Source organism: Lepidochelys olivacea (genome assembly GCF_965140295.1).
Source record: "Lepidochelys olivacea isolate rLepOli2 genome assembly, chromosome: 5".
NCBI lineage: Eukaryota > Metazoa > Chordata > Testudines > Cheloniidae > Lepidochelys > Lepidochelys olivacea.
In genome coordinates, this window is record NC_140415.1 from 25,935,441 (window position 1) to 25,954,676 (window position 19,236).

Here is a 19,236-nt window from a genome sequence, read left to right on the forward strand (position 1 = left end):
GCAGTACATATGGACTTTCATGGATTTTGCCACCTGATGGCTGGAAGCAATAGCTCTAAGCAACACCAGGACTAAAAGTGTGTGCCAGGCACTAGCAGACATTTTTGCCAGGGTAGGTTGGCCCTTCGACATCCTCACAGATGCAGGAACTAATTTCCTGGCAGGAACTATGGAAAGCCTTTGGGAAGCTCATGGGGTGAATCACTTGGTTCCCAACCCTTACCATCATCAAACAAATAGCCTCGTGGAGAAATTTAATGGGCCTTTGGGGGCCATGATATGTAAATTTGTAAATGAGCACTCCAATGACTGGGACCTAGTGATGCAGCAGTTGCTCTTTGCCTACAGAGCTGTACCACATCCCAGTTTAGGGTTTTCCCCATTTGAACTTGTATATGGCCGTGAGGTTAAGGGGCCATTACAGTTGGCGAAGCAGCAATGGGAGGGGTTTATACCTTCTCCAGGAACTAACATTCTGGACTTTGTAAACAACCTACAAAACACCCTCTGAACCTCTTTAGCCCTTGCTAAAGAAAACCTACAGGATGCTCAAAAAGAGCAAAAAGCCTGGTATGATAAACATGCCAGAGAGTGTTCCTTCAAAGCAGGGGACCAGGTCATGGTCTTAAAGGCGCTCCAGGCCCATAAAATGGAAGCGTCGTGGGAAGGGCCATTCACGGTCCAGGAGCGCCTGGGAGCTGTTAATTATCTCATAGCATTCCCCACCTCCAACCGAAAGCCTAAGGTGTACCATATTAATTCTCTAAAGCCCTTTTATTCCAGAGAATTAAAGGTTTGTCAGTTTACAGCCCAGGGAGGAGATGACGCTGAGTGGCCTGAACGTGTCTACTACGAAGAGAAAAGTGCTGGTGGCGTGGAAGAGGTGAACCTCTCCATGACCCTTGGGCATATGCAGCGACAGCAGATCAAGGAGCTACGCACTAGCTACGCGCCGACGTTCTCAACCGCCCCAGGACTGACTGAACGGGCATACCACTCCATTGACACAGGTAATGCTCACTCAATTAAAGTCCAACCTTACCAGGTGTCTCCTCAAGCTAAAACTGCTTTAAAACAGGAGATCCAGGATATGCTATAGATGGGGGTAATCCACCCATCTGGCAGTGCATGGGCATCTCCAGTGGTTCTAGTTCCCAAACCAGATGGGGAGATATGTTTCTGCGTGGACTACCATAAGCTAAACGCTGTAACTCGCCTAGACAACTATCCAATGCCACACACAGATGAACTATTAGAGAAACTGGGATGGGCCCAGTTCATCTCTACCTTGGACTTAACCAAGGGGTACTGGCAGGTACCGCTAGATGAATCCACCAAGGAAAGGTTAGCCTTCACCACACATGTCGGGCTGTATCAATTTAATGTACTCCCTTTTGGGCTGCGGAATGCACCCGCCACCTTCCAAAGACTTGTAGATGGTCTCCCAGCGGGATTGGGAGAATATGCAGTCGTCTACCTTGACGATGTGGCCATATTTTCGGATTCCTGGGCAGAACACCTGGAACATCTACAGAAAGTCTTCGAGCGTATAAGGGAGGCAGGACTAACTGTTAAGGCTAAGAAGTGTCAAATAAGCCTAAACAGAGTGACTTACCTTGGAAACCAGGTGGCTCAAGGAACTATCAACCCCCTACAGGCCAAAGTGGATGCTATCCAAAAGTGGCCTGTCCCAAAGTCAAAGGAACAGGTCCAATCCTTCTTAGGTTTGGCCAGATATTACAGGCGATTTGTACCACAATACAGCCAAATCACCGCCCCACTGACAGACCTAACCAAAAAGAAACAGCCAAATGCCGTTCAGTGGACCGAAGAGTGTCAGAAGGCCTTTAACCAGCTTAAAGCAACACTCAGGTCTGACCCTGTGCTAAGGGTCTCAGACTTTGACAAACCGTTCCTAGTAACCACAGATGCGTTCGAGCATGGTGTGGGAGCAGTTTTAATGCAGGAAGGACCGGATCAAGAATTCCACCGTGTAGTGTTTTTCAGCAAGAAGCTGTCTTCCATGACTTTTTCAAGATAATCACTAATGGCTCACATCTCCTCAGTCAGCTTCTTGAGTATTCTAGGATGTATTTCATAAGGCCCTGGTGACTTGAAGGCATTTAACTTGTTCTTTTCCTATTTTAACCTTTGAGCCAACCTAATTTTCACTGGTATTCACTATGTTAGATGTCCAATTGCTTCTAAACTTTTTGATGAAAAATGAAACAAAGAAGTCATTTAGCACTTCTGCCATTTCCACATATTTTGTTATTGTTTCCCTCCCCTCATTGAGTAATTGGCCTACTCTGTCCTTGGTCTTCCTTTTGCTATTAATGTATTTGTAGAATGTTTTCTTGTTACCCTTTACGTCTCAAACTAGTTTAATCTTGTTTTGTGCTTTGGCCTTTCTAATTTTGGCCCTACATACTTGTGTTATTTGTTTAAATTGATCCTTTGTAATTTGACGTAGTTTCCACTTTTTGTAGGACTCTTTTTTGATTTTTAGATCATTGAAGATCTCCTGGTTAAGCCAGGGTGGTCTCTTGCCGTATTTCCTATCTTTCCTACACAGTGGGATAGTTTGCTCTTGTACCCTTAATAATATCTCTTTGAAAAACAGCCAACCATCTTCAATTATTTTCTCCTTAGATTTGCTTCCCATGGGCTCTTACCTACCAAGTTCCTGAGTTTGCTGAAGTCTGCCTTCTTGAAATCTATTATCTTTATTTTGCTGTTCTCCCTCCTACCATTCCTTAGAAGCATCAGCTCTACCATTTCATGATCACTTTCACCCAAGCTGCCTTCCACTTTCAAATTCTCAACCAGTTCCTATTTGTCAAAATCAAAGCTGGAACAGCCTCTCCCCTAGTAGCTTTCTCCACCTTCTGAAATAAAGAATTGTCTCCAATACATTCCAAGAACTTGTTGGATAATCTGTGCCCTGCGGTGTTATTTTCCCAACAGATGTCTGGGTAGTTGAAATCCCTCATCACCACCAAGTCCTGTGCTTTGGATGATTTTTGTTTGTTGTTTAAAAAAAGCCTCATCCACCTCTTCTTCCTGGGTAGGTGGTCTGCAGTAGACCCCTACTATGACATCACCCTTGTTTTTTACCCCTTTTATCCTTATCCAGAGACTTTCAACAAGTCTGTCTCCTGTTTCCATCTTAACCTCAGTCCAAGTGTATACATTTTTAATATATAAGGCAACACCTCCTCCCTTTTTTCCCAGCCTGTCATTCCTGAGCAAGCTGTACCATTCTATACCAGTATTTTAGTCATGCGTATTAATTCTGTGATGCCAACGATGTCGTAGTTGTGTTTATTTACTAGCATTTTGAGTTCTCCCTGCTTATTCCCCATACTTCTCACATTAGTATACAGATATCTAAGATACTGATTTGATTTCCCCACTATGTTGTCTCTTGTCCCTTTCTTATCCCTGCTATAAACAGCCCATGTTCCCCATCAGATTCTGACCCTTCTTCCAGGTCTCCATGTTTTTTACTTACCTGTAAGCTTTTGACTCCTGCCATCATCTGATGGTAGCATCTGTCTCCCCAGCCCCACAGGTATATTCCCCATACCTATCTCTTCTCCTTTGTAGATCTGGATCCTCACAAATAGACTTCTGTGGGGGTCAAGGAAGAAAGGAATGATGGAAGTGAAGGGAAGCATCCCTTCTAAGGCCCCCCAGCAAGGAATCACTGGGATTTCATCCTCTCTTCTGAAAGCATCAGATGTGAGATTCTAGGATGTGAATATTCTATCTCACAGTGTCTTATTTTGGCCTAACAGCTCTAACTACGACACTTCATCAAGAACCATTTTTTCTAACATCCTCAGGATCCCTGGCCCCCTGCTTCTCACAGATTAATGGTTGTTTCCACAAGCTGATGAGATAATTACACTCTAGGGGGCCTGCTACTACTCCCAGGCCTGAATTCACGAAGGGGTTTAGGCACTATGATGCTGAGCACTGCAATGCCTAATTTTTAGGTGCCTAGAAAATCCCTAGGATCCACAAAGCCTGAGTGACGAGACTAGGATCCTGGAGAAATATTTATCTAAGACTGCAATCCACAAAAGCCTGCCAGCGAGGCAGGGAGTCACCTAAGCAAGCCAATAGGAGATGCCTCTGAGAGGGTGTGTCCTAAGCCCTGCCCCTCTCAGGGAGTTCTGCACCTAAGTCCAGGCTGCAGGTAGGTACCCATCTCTGCTTAAAATCCGCAGCCAGGAACCCCTCTCTTAGAGCTGGGTGGCTTAAACACTTAAGCCATTTCTTGCAAGACTGGCTTAGACGCCTGCCTAATGCCACACAAAGCAGAGGAGAATGAGGATAACGACTCCCGTATAACTAGGGCCCTACTAAATTCACGGCCATGAAAAACACGTCACAGATCATGAAATCTGTTCTCCCCCCATTAAATCTGGTCTTTTGTGTGCTTTTACCCTATACTATTCCGATTTCATGGGGGAGACCAGTGTTTCTCAAATTGGGGGTCCTGACCCAAAAGGGCGTTGCGGGGGAGTTGCAAGGTTATTTTAGGAAGGGGGTGTGTGTCACAATATTGCCACCCTTCTGTGCTGCCTCCAGAGCTGTGCCCTCATCCAGAGCCACCACTGTCTGGCTGCCCAGCTCTGAAGGCAGCACCCCACCAGCAGCAGTATAGAAATAAGGGTGACAATACCATACCATGTCACCCTTACTTCTGCGTTGCTGCTGGCAGCAGCTCTGACTTCAGAGCTGGGCTCCCGGCCAGCAGCCACCACTCGCTAGCTGCCCAGCTCTGAAGACAGCACTGCTGCCGGCAGCAGCGCAGAAGTAAGGGTAGCAATACCACAACCCACACTACAATACTCTTCCGACCACCGCACAACTCCTTTTTGGAGTTACAGTTACAACGCTGAAATCATGAAATTTATGATTTTTTAAATCCTATGACCGTGAAATTGACCCAAACAGACCGTGAATTTGGTAGGGCCCTAGCTATAGCCATTAGCCCAGTGTTTAGGTTACTCATCCAGGATATGGGAGACCCCCAAGTCAGTTCCTCCCTCTGCCTGATGAGAAGAAGAGATATGAACAGGGAAGAACTATTGTGACAGCTTACCTAGGGACATGGTGGATTCTCCATCACTTAGTCTTTACATTAAGACTGAATATCTTTTTAAAAAACATAGCTCAAACAGCAGTCATTGGCTTGATGCAGAGATTACTGGGTGAGGTTCTTTGGCCTGAGTTATACAGGAACTCAGACCAGATGGCTACACTGATTCCTCCTGGCCTTAAAATCTATGAATCCGTGAGCCCAGAATGAGGACCCAAGTATGTAAACAAAACCAGTTTGTACACCCAGATACAAAGCCAGTTTGTATCTGCGTGTAGCCAGTGATGGAGAACCTTGTATTCTGCAGATCAGAAAAAACTTTAAGAGAAAGATAAAGGGAAATTTTGAGAATTCACTGCACTTTGAGCATCTAGCCTACCAGTTTTCGAAAGCAATACTTTATGCAATCCTCAGTTTTCTACACATTGTTAAAAGAAACTGCTTACTGTGTATTTCAACCAGAAGAGCCACAAGTGAGCCAAAATACTAACTGCTTGTGAGAGAGCAGGGCATCATGAATCATTTTAGAAATGGAGTTCCAGGGGTGAGTGTGCTGCAAGATTGGGTTGCATGACTAGATGTGACTGTGTGAGTGTAAAGTGGGAACAGAATACTGGAAGGCAAAACCTATGCAAGATGAAGATCTAATGGGTATAAGGATAAAAGGAGAGATGAAGGTAAAGCAGTAAATGCTAGAGGCCATCCAAAGATTTGCTGAAAGGGACTGTGAGTACTACTGTCAATGATCACTTGTACATGAAAGACAGAGGTTTGGATTAAGGATCCAGGAGTAACCAGCAGAAGGATACTGTTCTCTTATTTTTGTGCTCCTAAAACACAGATCTCAGATTCTATTTGTCACCTGCTATCTCAGCTTCTGCATCAGAAGTCTTTGAATGTAAATCCACTCTCCTATACCTTTTTGACATTACCTTTCACCTTGGCTCTGTGCAAGAACTAGAAGTCCTTATTGTCAATGATTCTGGAAAGGAATCCAGCTTCACATGACATTTTCAAATTAACGGAAACTCTTCTTAAAGCCAATGGAGACTATTTTTGGAAGAACACAGAGGGGGTTTGACTATTTGGGGATAACAAGTGAGTTGTCATGTTAAGTCATTTGGAAAAGGGCTTAATGTTAATATTTTCAATTATTTTACCAATTCTAAAGCCTGACACTCATTTAAATTAATTCTGTATACCAAATGTATTAATGTAAAAAAAAAACCCCAAAACTAACATTTTCCCCATTTGTTTAATGGAATAATATTTGCAAATGGATACTTGGAAAAAAGTTTTGTTTTATAATAATGACGTGTTGTTCTGTGAACTGAATATTATAGAGATACAACAAATGATTATGGGAAAAGTATTGTAAACTGTCATATTCTTGCTAACAGGAAAAAATGTATGTTTGTTTCCTAAAGTAAACAGTCACTCAAAACTGTTATTTGTATGTGATATGATCCTTGCTGAAGAGTTCTTTTAACAACTAAAAAGGGAACAGCCTGCAGCTCCACTGGAAGGAGAAGTGTCATGTGGCTGATGATAATTCAAACATCACTGCCGTATTCCTCCTGAGAGAGGACGTAAATGCAATTTACAACCCCTACATGCACAATGGCAGCTCTCCTGGGGTGAATCTCCCCACTTGGGCAGCATAGTGCCTGCCTTCCACTAAGGAAAGGCAACTTTCAGCTCTGGCCACTGTATCTCTAGAGTCCCTTGACTTCTCCACAGTTGACCCCAGCCACTTTATGGGCTATGCTAACTGCCACTGGAGTGGGATTTGTGAGCATCCTGCTCCAATCCACCCTGCTTTAGGTGGACTCTTCACCAGTGGGGGTTGTAGTCTTCATTCCACTGGTGAAAGCAGATTAAACCTGGGCAGGCTGTCTAGCCCCACAAATCTCCTGGTAGACCGAATCTATCACTTTATCAAAGTTGTTAATGTCCTGTAACAATATAAAATCTCCTGGTACTTGCATTGTCAACCAGTTTTACCATTCATAAATGACTGTTACAGTCTGTCAGCATAGGTTGGTGTTTAAAAGAAATCAGCCGTTACGTAAGTTTGGTTCTAATGACCATTTTTATGGTTCAGGTAGACTAACTACCATAAGCTGTATGCAGAACTGGTATAAGTGGACTCAACTTCCAATGAAGTAAGTGTAAATTGAGCTCAGCACTACAGACTACTTCAACTGAGATATCCAAGTCTGGGTTTAGGAGCCTTAACTTTAAGCTTGAAAATTTTTAACCCAGATATTCTGACACTCATTCCTGTGTCAAAAGACTACTCTGATTATTTGTTTTAAAAGGATTTGGCACTGTTGACACAAGCCTGTCAAAATATTAAAACCTTACTTCAGTGCTGGAGAGATGGTCACCATAACATAGGCACTTGGTTGGAAAGTAGAGGTTAATAAAAGGGAGTAGAAATGGGATTCTCAGGGCACCAAGAGAAGTTCAAAGGAGCACAAAAGCCCCAGGAAAAACGCTACTTACCTGATTCATTGCTGCTCACTTGTGTTATTGTTTCATCTTCTTCATCATCATCACTATCACAATTTAATGAATGAAAGGCTGTTTCTGGCTCTGTGTCAACCTGATTTGCATCCAATTCTTGCTCAGCAAAGCTTCGCAGTGCAACAAGACGGTGATGTATTGCTGCAGACAGGTACTCAGTATCTTTTGAACTTGCCTGTAGAAAATAAAGTGCATACAACCATTGAAAAATAACTGCAAAATAACTCTGACTGTATACCAACCAACCACTGAAGTGCAGATGTAAAAGGGAGAGATTTCAAAAGGACTGAAAAGAGCTAAAATCCCTTCATCAGACACTTATTGTCCTTCAGAGTCAAAAGAATGCATGTAAGATTCCAATTTAGTAACTTTTTGAGAAAATCAACTTAAATACAAATAATATTAAGTTTGTCTTAATGGTCTGTGTTTTAGAATTTGTTAAAAAATAATTGTTGGTTGTTTTCCTTATTGATATAATGGATGCAACCTTAAAACAAAAATTATGATTCATCTAGTGAATAACTCTTTTATTGAATACTTAATAGTCTCGACTCTGTGCAACTCCTCCGTAACAAAATGTACTTCTGACAATAATAAAACATATATGGACTGTGAAAATTCCTAGTAATATTTCTGGTTAGAAGTAAGTAAAAACAGAATTAATAACCAAAGATAAGTTTTCTCTGATTAACAAATGAAAAGGTGCCATGAACTCAGCTGGTAAAGTTGGAAGGAAATCATTACCAGAGGGTAGTTGAAAGCACATGATCTTCTGGGGCCTGATACTCCACTGCTTTGCACCATGTGGATTCATTTACACCTGTAAAAATTCGGAGTAGAAAGATACTAGTCTGATTTGGTAGTTTTATATCCAATTTATACTCACTTTGCACAGGTGTAAGTGACTGCAAGAGTTGTGAAGCAGTAGAGTATCTGGCTATTCTTCCATGCTGCTCACATCTGCAGCAGCCAAAAACTTTCCTTTCACTATAGCCATGCACAATAGAAAGCCCTTGAGTGCAATTCAGAGTTGGTGTTTCAGCAGAAATTAACTCAGCTGTAAACTGAGTAATTTGTCATCACAGGAATACGCAGCTTTTCAGGGACAAAGTCAGCCTAGGGTTGCAAATGTTGTAGATTAGACTCAAGCAGCTGCCTTTTTCATTGGTTCTCAAATTGTCATATATCTTTGAACCTGAGCCATGGGTGAGCCATTCTTTTTAGGCATATCTGAGGAACTGTCCTAGATTGAGATGTCAATAGAGGAGGTTTGGGAACAAATTGATAATATTCATTATCAGATGATATTCATCCAAGAGTTCTAAAGGAACTCAAATATGAAAGTGCAGATCTGCTTACTGGGGTACATAACCTATCACTTAAGTCAGCCTCTATATCAGATGAATGGAGGATAGCTAATATAATGACAATTTTTAAAAAAGGTCCAGAGCTGATCCTGGCAATTACAGACTAACTTTAATAGCAAGCAATTGGTTGAAACTATAGTAAAGAACAGAAATATCAGACACACAGATGAACATTATTTGTTGGAGAAGAGTCAACGTGGCTTTTGTAAAGGGAAGTCGTGCCTCATCAATCTATTAGACTTCTTTGAGGGTGTCAACAAGCATGTGGACATGGATGATCCAGTTGATATAGTGTACTTGGACTTTCAGAAAGCTTTTGACAAGGTCCACACCAAAGGCTCTTAAGTAAAGTAAGAAGTCATGGGATAAGAGAAGGTCCTCCCATGGATCAGTAACTGGTTAAAATATAGAAAACAAAGTGTAGGAATAAATGGTCAGTTTTCACAATGTAAAGAGATAAACAGCAGGATCTGTACTGGGACCTGCGCTGTTCAACATATTAATAAATGATCTGGAAAAGGAGGTAAACAGTGATGTGGCAAAGGAGAAGATATAAAATTACACAACAAGAGAGTTAAGTCTAAAACTGACTGAAGAGTTACAAAGAGATCTCACAAAATTCGATGACTGGGCAACAAAATGGCAGATGAAATTCAATGTTGATAAGTGCAAAAGTAGTGCACATTGGGAAAAACTCTCATCTATACGTACAAAATGATGGGGTCTAAATTAGCTGTTACCACTGAAGAAAGAAACCTTGGAGTCATCTTGGATAGTTCTCTGAAAAAAGCTGCTCAATGTGCAGCGGCAGACAAGAAAGCGAACAGAATGTTGGGAACCCTTGGGAAAGAGATAGATAGTGAGACAGGAAATATCATAGCGCCACTCTATAAATCCATAGTATGCCCACACCTTGAATACTGCATGTAGTTCTGGTCAGCACATCTCAAAAAAAGATATATTAGTATTAGAAAAGAGCAACAAAAATGACTAGGGGTATTGGAATAGGGTGACCAGACAGCAAGTGTGAAAAATTGGGACAAGAGGTGGGGGGTAATAGGAGCTGATATAAGAAAAAGACTCAAAAAATCAGGACTGTCCCTATAAAATCGGGACATCTGGTCACCCTAGTATGGAAAAGCTTCCTTATAAGGAGAGATTAAAAAACTGGGACTGTTCATCTTAGAAAAGAGATGACTAAAGGGGAGATATGATAGAGGCCTATAAAACCAAAAATGGTCTGGAGAAAGTGAATAAGGAAGTGTTACTTACCCCTTCACATAAGAAAAGGATGAGGAGTCACCCAATGAAATTAAACCTGCTGCCTAGTAAACAAACATAAGGAAATACTTCTTCACACAATGCATAGTCAACCATTACCAGGGGATAGCGTGAATGCCAAAACTATAACTGGGTTCAAAAAAGAATGAGATAAGTTCATGGAGGATAGGTCCATCAATGGCTCTTAGTCAAGTTCGCCAGGGATGTAACCCCATGCCCTGGGTGTCCTGAAGCCTCTGACTGACAGAAGCTGGGACTGAACAACTGGGGGTGGATCACTCGATAATTGCCCTGTTCTGAACATTCCCTGTAAAGCTTGTGGTACTTCCCACTGTCGGAAGACAGGACACTGGGCGACCCTTGTGGACCACCTGCCCTTCTAGTCATGATTGCATGGACCCACCATAAACCACAATGATCACTTTGAATAATATCCCTGTGGCAACTATAGCAATTGTTTTGATGCAGAAGGAAAAATCAGGAAAGTGTGTTGATATATTTTAGGCATCTTTTAATGTTATTTAGCTTCATGGAGTAGCCAGTTCCACAGATCACTGATAGTCCACAGACCACAGTTTGGGAACAACTTGTATACCATTGCTTTAGTGATCCCTGCTGGCTGTGTAATACAGTGATCTGGTTATCTCCTTGGGCCATATCAGACCTTCAGCTTTTTGCACAAAAAACAGCAATTGACCTCAATGGTAATTCTGTACATGTTATAGCCTTACACTTTTTACCAGAAGGAGGCTTGCTAGAACAAGGAATCTGAGCTAAATTGCCAAGTTCTAGATACTTGTCCTTTTTCAATTTTTTCTTACCTGTATTAGAAATACTTTAACAGAATGGTCTGCTAGGTCTGTCGCAGTGATGCACAAACTCTTGCGATTTACTCTTTCTATCGCCATCTGAGTCCAGAGTTTGGTGTTGAGAATCAGTCTCAAACTGCCTTGATTTCGCATAACTAAAACAGGAATGCTTACATATTAGACATTACATGGTGATTGAAACCTCCCTGTTGTTGCAGCGGATTTATTCAGTACTGCTATAAAATCATATTTCTATTAACTTTGCATTTCAGGGGATTTATAACCTAAGATTTTGAAAGAGGTGGGGGGTTTAAATTTCTTTATTACGATTTGATATTTTTAAAGTTTCTCTCAATATTTTATACTTTTTGCCATATGATATAATGAAACAATCTTTCAAAACTACACAATAAAGTGTAAGAAACTACTGCTCAATAAACAGAACATCCCATAAGTCACTTGGAAGAAGCAGCGCCTCTGGAAAAGCCACGTCAGAAAAGACAGAACAAGTGCTAAAGAAATCTGGAAGCAGAATACATAGTGCTTAGTGACATCTGTGAGTACCTGCAGCTCACAAAAGCTGCAGTGCCTAGGGATGTTTAGAAGGCAGCTAACTTTATAGAGTAATAATGAAGAGGCTTTGAGCAACTGGATATAGATATAAACAAACCTGGTTGCAGGATTACAATGATGTGATATCCAATTGACTATAGCAATTGAGAGCATGATTAAGAAGTGGAACTAATTTTTACCTAGCCTTGAGTGTAATGTTCCATGTTTATTGCTTGAAGTGTCATTAAGCCTCAGGGATCCTCTTCCTCTTTCAGTCCAGGATAGTGAGAGTTTATTAAATACAAAAAGCTTGCAACTGATCTAAAGGGGAAAATGTTATGGAAAGCGTCAACAGATTAGAATTCTGTTGTGCCGGAGAATGCAATTTATACGTTTGATGTCTCTGTGCTATAACTTTTTACTTTACAGTTTGCATAAAATTAAGACCAATTTTAAAAGTGAAATGAAAACTGCACTAACCCCAGATTTATGTTGAGTACCTCTACTAATCAGGGTATGGGGAACGTTTAGCATAGAAATACATTTCACTTTTACCTTTTCTATTTTAATCCTTCTCTGTGAAATCCACCAACATCTCTGTATTTCCTGAAGATGTCCTAGAATGCATCATCCTATGACATCACTGATATCAGAAGTTTCATGCAACCCATTGTACCAGTACTGTCATAAACTGAAGCTAATGACCCATCCATATACAAATTTCCCACATATGGATGGGAGAGTGGATTCAAGCAATCTTACAATTGTGTTTCTTTCCATTTTTAGATTTTTGTAATATATGCAAGTGTTAATTTTCCAAGAAAATAAAGAGTTTTAAGAATCTCGAGTAGCAAGATTTATCCTGCTGGCCTAAAATTACTACAATGTACCTTAGTTTTATTATAAAACCACTTACTTTGATAATTCCTTAGTTAAAAAAAAAAATCAAGCCTTTGTGTTTATAAAGTAACTTTAAGAGTACTTATAATTTGGGGTTTTATTTATTGGTGTTAGGGAACACTGACTTATTGTGAAGACAGTTATAACAGACAATAGCAGAATGAGGCTTTGGAGCATGATTTTGGAGGTTGAAAGAGCTCTCTATATTCAGCACAGAGAATATACAATGAAAAGCTACACATCAGCTTGAAAAGAAATTAGTTAACAGAAGCATATTTTAAAAAAAGGAAAAAAACGTATACAGTTGTCCAACAAGTAGTAGTACATACATATTCATGGAATTATAAGTTACAGTAGACCATAATGTGCTTTCTAAACATAAGCAGAAAGGCTCATCATGCAGTTTTTAGGAAAATATACCTGCAACACGTTATGTTCTGCTTCTTCCCCTGTTATAACTTCAACTTTATCTAACAAATATTTCTGTGCTGGTTTGGAAATGTAAGCTGCAGCTGATTCAATTAGTGTTGACTTCTTTGCAAAAAATGTTTCTAAAGGAGAAATAAAAACAATAGAAAATTCTAAAACTTCTACAGCGGGAATATGTCAACAGTATGACTATTTGTATGGTCTAGGTCTTTGTACATTCGTCTTAGTGCTAGATATCAGTTAACATTTTAATAAACTTCAGGCATTCCAGTATATTTTTTAAAGAATAAGACCACGATCCAGCATTTCTGTATAGGCACATTGGTCTGTCCACAAGGAACAACTAGCAGGATCAAGCCCTAACTAGTTAATAGTTGAGTTTCCAAATCAAATTTATTTTGAGATATTGCTGCTCAAAGTCATAGTCATGAAAAACATAAGTCCCATAAATCATAATGGTAATAAGAGCGGTGTGAATATTTAGCAGGAAATAACATGAATAACTAGCTAAAATTGTAGCTGAAGTGACTTGTTCATAAACAAGCTATAGGCTGAAATGTGTTCACAAAGTATTCATCACACAGTTTTGGATAACAAATAAATTTGTAAAACTCTAAGGCTATTCAAGGAAAACTTACAAATAAAAAATAGTCTAAATTAATCAAATAATAAATCATTCGCTATGATGATAATCTAGCTCTAGTTTTGAGTCACAAACCAAATGGCAGTTGCTTTCTGGACACTTAAATTTATGGTGCGCATCCCAATAGTATAGTAATGACTGGATAACTTTAAACTTTTAACTATTTAAAGTAAATAGATTATAATTACTGACCACCACTAATTTGATGTCCTCTATGATGCACTGAAATTGTCCTATTGGTAGAGTCTCACTGTATTTGTTTGCTAACTAGTAATGCTTACTTGTATGTGAATAACCAGTATGAAAAGTTTTGGCATCTGTGGATGTTATTTCTCTCTTGCATAGATCAGTTTCATTATGCAGCTTGGGAGATTTTTGAGGGCTCTAAAAAATTGAAGAAACAAGGAAAAACCGATTAAGAAATTGTAACGTTTATATGTTTGACATTAGCAGCAAGCTGAAAGATCAGGAATATATTGAATCATAAAATACACAGCAGGGGTGAAGATTAGTTGAAATAATAGGTTAACATGCAAACTTTACTCCTACATACAAATACTGACATAGGATATAAATAAACAAGTGTTTGGTATTTCAGTCAATAGTGGAACTTTGTCCATTATTATAAAAGCCTTCATTAAGCAGGAACTGCAGTCTCTTCTTAAGAAAGACTCTGGGCTAGGAGAATAAGCTTCTTTCCATTTAAGTTTAAGGTGATCTGATAATAGAAGTGGAGAAGTTTACCAGATATCTTTCCAAATTAATTCCTCATTTTACTGGACCACCATATATACCAAAAATTTAAAAAAGGCATTGCAGAATTTAGAAATAATCACTCTGAGATATTTTAAACTATTACATTTAGCTGATTCTGCAGAGTTACAGTTTTCTCATTGTTCACATCTCCTGTATATCTGAATACTGCTAATCAAATATTTTCTTGGGAGTCAGAGGGGAGAAAGCCTACAGCTCTGAATGTTAAAAAGTCTAAAATGGTTTGTGCTATAACAGAAAATTACTAGAATTGATTTTCCTACTGAAGGGCCAAATCTAAAATTTGGGCCACCTAAGTTGTGCCCATGAAATGTGCGCACAAGCCAGCCGAGCATACCCAACAACTAACTGCCTTTGCAGATGAGCACCAACATATATAATTACTCATTTTGGACCAATCCTGTGAACAGCAATACATGTTTAACTTTACTCACATGACTTGACTTCAAAGAGATGACTCATGTGCATAAGCATCTGCAGGACTGGGGGCTTTGTATGAACGTAAGACAAATGTTGTGGTCACAATTTAGGTGACCATCTTTGAAAATGTGACCTCAGCATTCAAATGCCAACTTTTTTAGAAACAAGAAAAAAGAAAAATTTCAATATTTACAAATCTTACCAAAACTCTCTCTACCATGTTTTCTCCAAACACAAAAGTAGAATTTCTGTTGTTTAAAAAAGTTCCATCTTCAACTGGCTGATTTCTAGAGGAATATGTGAAAAATATCAATTAGACTTGTAAGAGATGCAAATATAACATCTATAACTGCATACATTTACCTTTCCAAATCCTACATTAAAGCAAAAATATTGGCCTACTGGGAACCACAGAGAATACTTCATTAAAGGAATTTAGGGAGATGCCTTGTATTTCATGTAGAATAATGAGATTGTTCCTTAAAGCCTAGATAGTGGCAAAGCCACAAGCCACTGTTGCAGCACCCCAGGAGCAGTATAGGGAAAGAATCCTGCATCAAAGAGGCACACTTCTCTCCCTACTTCCTCTTACTCCAGCAAACTGCTACCCTCCCTGTGTCGGCTTAGCTGTGCCGGCCACCAGATCCACCCTCTCCCCATCTTCATCTACTCCTTGTCTATCTGCTTGGGGAACACAGACGGGCAGGCGCAAAGCTTACTTCAGCATACCTAGATATAGGTTATGTCAATGCTGCAATGTAAGCGTGGGTTCAGACTCTGGGTTGAGCCCAAATCCTCCTTCTGTCTACACACAAATCTCTCAGACTCATGCTTAGACCTAGGGTTCTAGGACCCTGCAGGGATGGAGGGTCGAAGCCAGTGTCAAGCCAAGCCCTATTGCTTTGAAGTATAGATGCAGCCCTGCTTAACTTGGGTCCTGGGAGTCTGCCAAAAGTATCCCATAATCCCACAGGCCATCTTCTTTTGTCCTCTCTATTGCAAAAATCTCTAATAGACTCAGTTGAAAATGGACGCCCCCACTTGGCGTACAGCAAGAGCTCAGTGAGTCATTTTCTTCTAACCACTAAAAGGAAGAGATGCAGATCAGGATAAGTAAAGAACATGTCAGAGATCTTTTGACCAATTTGAATGAATTCAAGTCAACGGGCCTGATGCTGTTCACCCCCAGGGTACTGAACGAATTAGTGTAGAAATCTTGGAGCCACTGGCAATATTTGCAAACTCATGGATGACAAGAGAGGTCCCGGAAGACTGGAGATGGGCTAATGTAGTGCCCATCTTTAAAAAGGGGGGAAAAGAGGAGCCGGGGAACTGTAGACCAGTCAGGCTGACTTCAGTACCTGAGAAGCTACTAGAGAAATGTATAAAACATTCAATTAGTGAATATCTGGAGGATGAAGGGGTAATCACAAGCAGACAGCATGGATTTACTAAGAAACAAATCATGTCAAACTAGTTTGATTGCCTTCTTTGACAGGGTAACTGGTTTGGTGGATAGGGGGAATGCGGTGGACATAATATACCTGGACTTTAGCAAGGCTTTTGACACAGTCCTACATGATATTCTGAAAAATAAGCTGCAGAAATGTGGGCTTGGTGGAACTACCATTAAGTGTATACATAATTGGTTATACAACCACAAACAAAGAATAACTATTAATGGAATGATGTCACATTGGAGGGAGGGTTCAAGTGGGGTTCCACAGGGATCTGTTCTGGGTAGAGTGTTGTTTAGCATCTTTATTAATGAGCTGGATGTAGGTGTAGAGAACAGACTGATCAAATTAGCAGATGACAAAGTTAAGGGGGTTTGCCAATACTTTGGAGGATAGAGCTAAAATTCAGAGGGATCTTGATAAATTGGAGAACTGGGCTGTAGACAACAAAATGAAATTCAGCAAAGACAAATGTAAGTTTGCTACACTGAGGGAAGAAAAACCAAGTGCACAAATACAGAATAGGGGATATGGCTTGTCAGCATCACTGCTAAGAAGGATCTGGGAGTTGTGGTGGATAACAACCTCAAAGTGAGTCAGCAATGTGATGCTGTTACAAAAAAAAGCAAATGCAATTTTTGGTTGCATCAACAGAGCAGTCACGGGAGGTGATAGTATCACTCTACTCAGCACTGGTTAGGCCTCAGGTGGAGTCCTGTGTCCAGTTTTGAACACCAATTTATAGAAAGGATGCAGAGAAACTGGAAAGAATCCAGTGGCGAGCGACAAAGATGATAAAAGGGATGGAATCAAGCCATATGAACAAGGCTGAAGGAACTGGGTATGTTTAGTGTGGAAAGGAGAAGATTAAGGGGGGATATGATAGCAGTCTTCAAATACTTGAAAGGCTGCCATAACAAGGCTGGAGAAAAGTTGTTCTCTTGTGCCATAGAGGTCAGGCAAGAGGCAATGGGTTCAAACTACAGCATAGCAGATTTAGATTAAAATCTCAGGAAAAACTTCCTAACTGTAAGAACAGTAGGACAATGGACCAGACTGCCTAGGGAGGTTGCGGAAGCTCCTTCACTAGAGGTTTTCAAACGGAGACTGAATAGCCATCTGTCTTGGATGGCTTAGGCACAACAAATGTTGCATCTTGGTAGGGGGTTAGACTAGATGACCCTTGTGGTCCCTTCTAACCCTGTGGTTCTATGATTCTAAGCTGAAAACACACTATTCGAGAGGCTTCTGTGTTTGCAATGGAGACTCAACAGAACAAGCCTTTTGCAAAGCAGGCAGCTTCATGGTCATGGGAATGTACCCAGACTTTGGTGAATATCTGGTGTGAGGCGAGTAAAACTGTGACCTTCAGTAAAAATACCAAGAATGATCATGCATACCTGAAGATAGCAAACAAGATGGCAGCTTTGCAAATTTATTGGATCACTGACCAATACGGGGAACAGATTAGGTTGCTCAAAAGCTAGTACCAGTGGACCAGGGACCAGAACCGCACCTCAGACAACTTGCCAATATTGTGCCCATTTTATGAGGCCTTTGACTGGGTGCTGGGCACTGCACCCAATACAGAGTCAACCGTGGTGCATGATGACCTGGTCAGCCAGGATGGTGCCCTGCTGGCCTCAGAATCCAGAATGGGGACTGATGGGATGTTGGGGATTGCACCCTCAGCAAGTTTGCAGATGACACTAAACTGGGAGGAGAGGTAGATATGCTGGAGGGTAGGGATAGGATACAGAGGGCCCTAGACAAATTAGAGGACTGGGCCAAAAGAAATCTGATGAGGTTCAACAAGGACAAGTGTACAGTCCGGCACTTAGGATGGAAGACTCCCATGCACCGCTACAGCCTAGGGACTGAATGGCTAGGCAGCACTTCTGCAGAAAAGGACCTAGGGGTTACAGTGGACGAGAAGCTGGATATGAGTCAACAGTGTGCCCTTGTTGCCAAGAAGGCCAATGGCATTTTGGGATGTATAAGTAGGAGGATTGCCAGCAGATCGAGGGACATGATTGTCCCCCTCTATTTGACATTGGTGAGGCCTCATCTGGAGTACTGTGTCCAGTTTTGGGCCCCACACTACAAGGATGTGGAAAAATTGGAAAGAGTCCAGCGGAGGGCAACAAAAATGATTAGGGGACTGGAACACATGATTTATGAGGAGGGGCTGAGAGAACTGGGATTGTTTAGTCTGCAGAAGAGAAGAATGAGGGGGGGATTTGATAGCTGCTTTCAACTACCTGAAAGGGGGTTCCAAAGAGGATGGATCTAGACTGTTCTCAGTGGTAGCTGATGACCGAACGAGGAGTAATGGTCTCAAGTTGCAGTGGGGGAGGTTTAGGTTGGATATTAGGAAAAACTTTTTCACTAGGAGGGTGGTGAAACACTGGAATGTGTTACCTAGGTAGGTGGTGGAATCTCCTTCCTTAGAAGCTTTTAAGGTCAGGCTTGACAAAGCCCTGGCTGGGATGATTTAGTTGGGGATTGGTCCTGCTTTGAGCAGGGGGTTGGACTAGATGACCTCCTGAGGTCCCTTCCAAGCCTGATATTCTATGATTCTATGATCAAGTGAGGACCATGAAGTAATTTTCTTGCTGAAACCAGTCCCAGATCATGCTTTAGAACAGGATCAGCAGCAAATTCTGGGTCCATACTCAGAGGAGCTGTTTTTTGTCCCCACATGGAACAGCTCACTGCCGAGCCTGCAGCAGACATGGGAGGGACAGAAGCTGCCCCTGAGCCTGGAAAGTTTCTGCCTCCAATTTAAAATGTACTGCTACAGAATCAGAGGGATTTCCACTTTAAGAACTAATGCAAAAGTTATAAGACTCCCCAGCTAGCAGCATCTATCCACTACTGGTGGATTGTATCCTAGCGCCTTGGCATCCCCACTCCCTGCCACCATGTGGAATTCAACATGGCGACTGGGAAATGCCAATAG

The 19,236-nt window shown here is 41.1% G+C and overlaps 1 protein-coding gene across 1 annotated transcript in view; it reads right to left on the reverse strand.

Annotated features, from left to right (window-relative positions):
- RANBP3L (RAN binding protein 3 like) overlaps window positions 1-19,236 on the reverse strand; it is a 55,743-nt gene that overhangs the window by 8,660 nt on the left and 27,847 nt on the right. The window contains exons 9-14 of the mRNA XM_084627653.1: window positions 15,020-15,104; window positions 13,905-14,007; window positions 12,972-13,102; window positions 11,852-11,972; window positions 11,112-11,254; window positions 7,622-7,817 (exon numbers count right to left, since the gene is read on the reverse strand). Coding sequence (XP_084483779.1) covers window positions 7,622-7,817; window positions 11,112-11,254; window positions 11,852-11,972; window positions 12,972-13,102; window positions 13,905-14,007; window positions 15,020-15,104 — 779 coding nt within the window. The remainder of the gene's footprint in view (window positions 1-7,621; window positions 7,818-11,111; window positions 11,255-11,851; window positions 11,973-12,971; window positions 13,103-13,904; window positions 14,008-15,019; window positions 15,105-19,236) is intronic.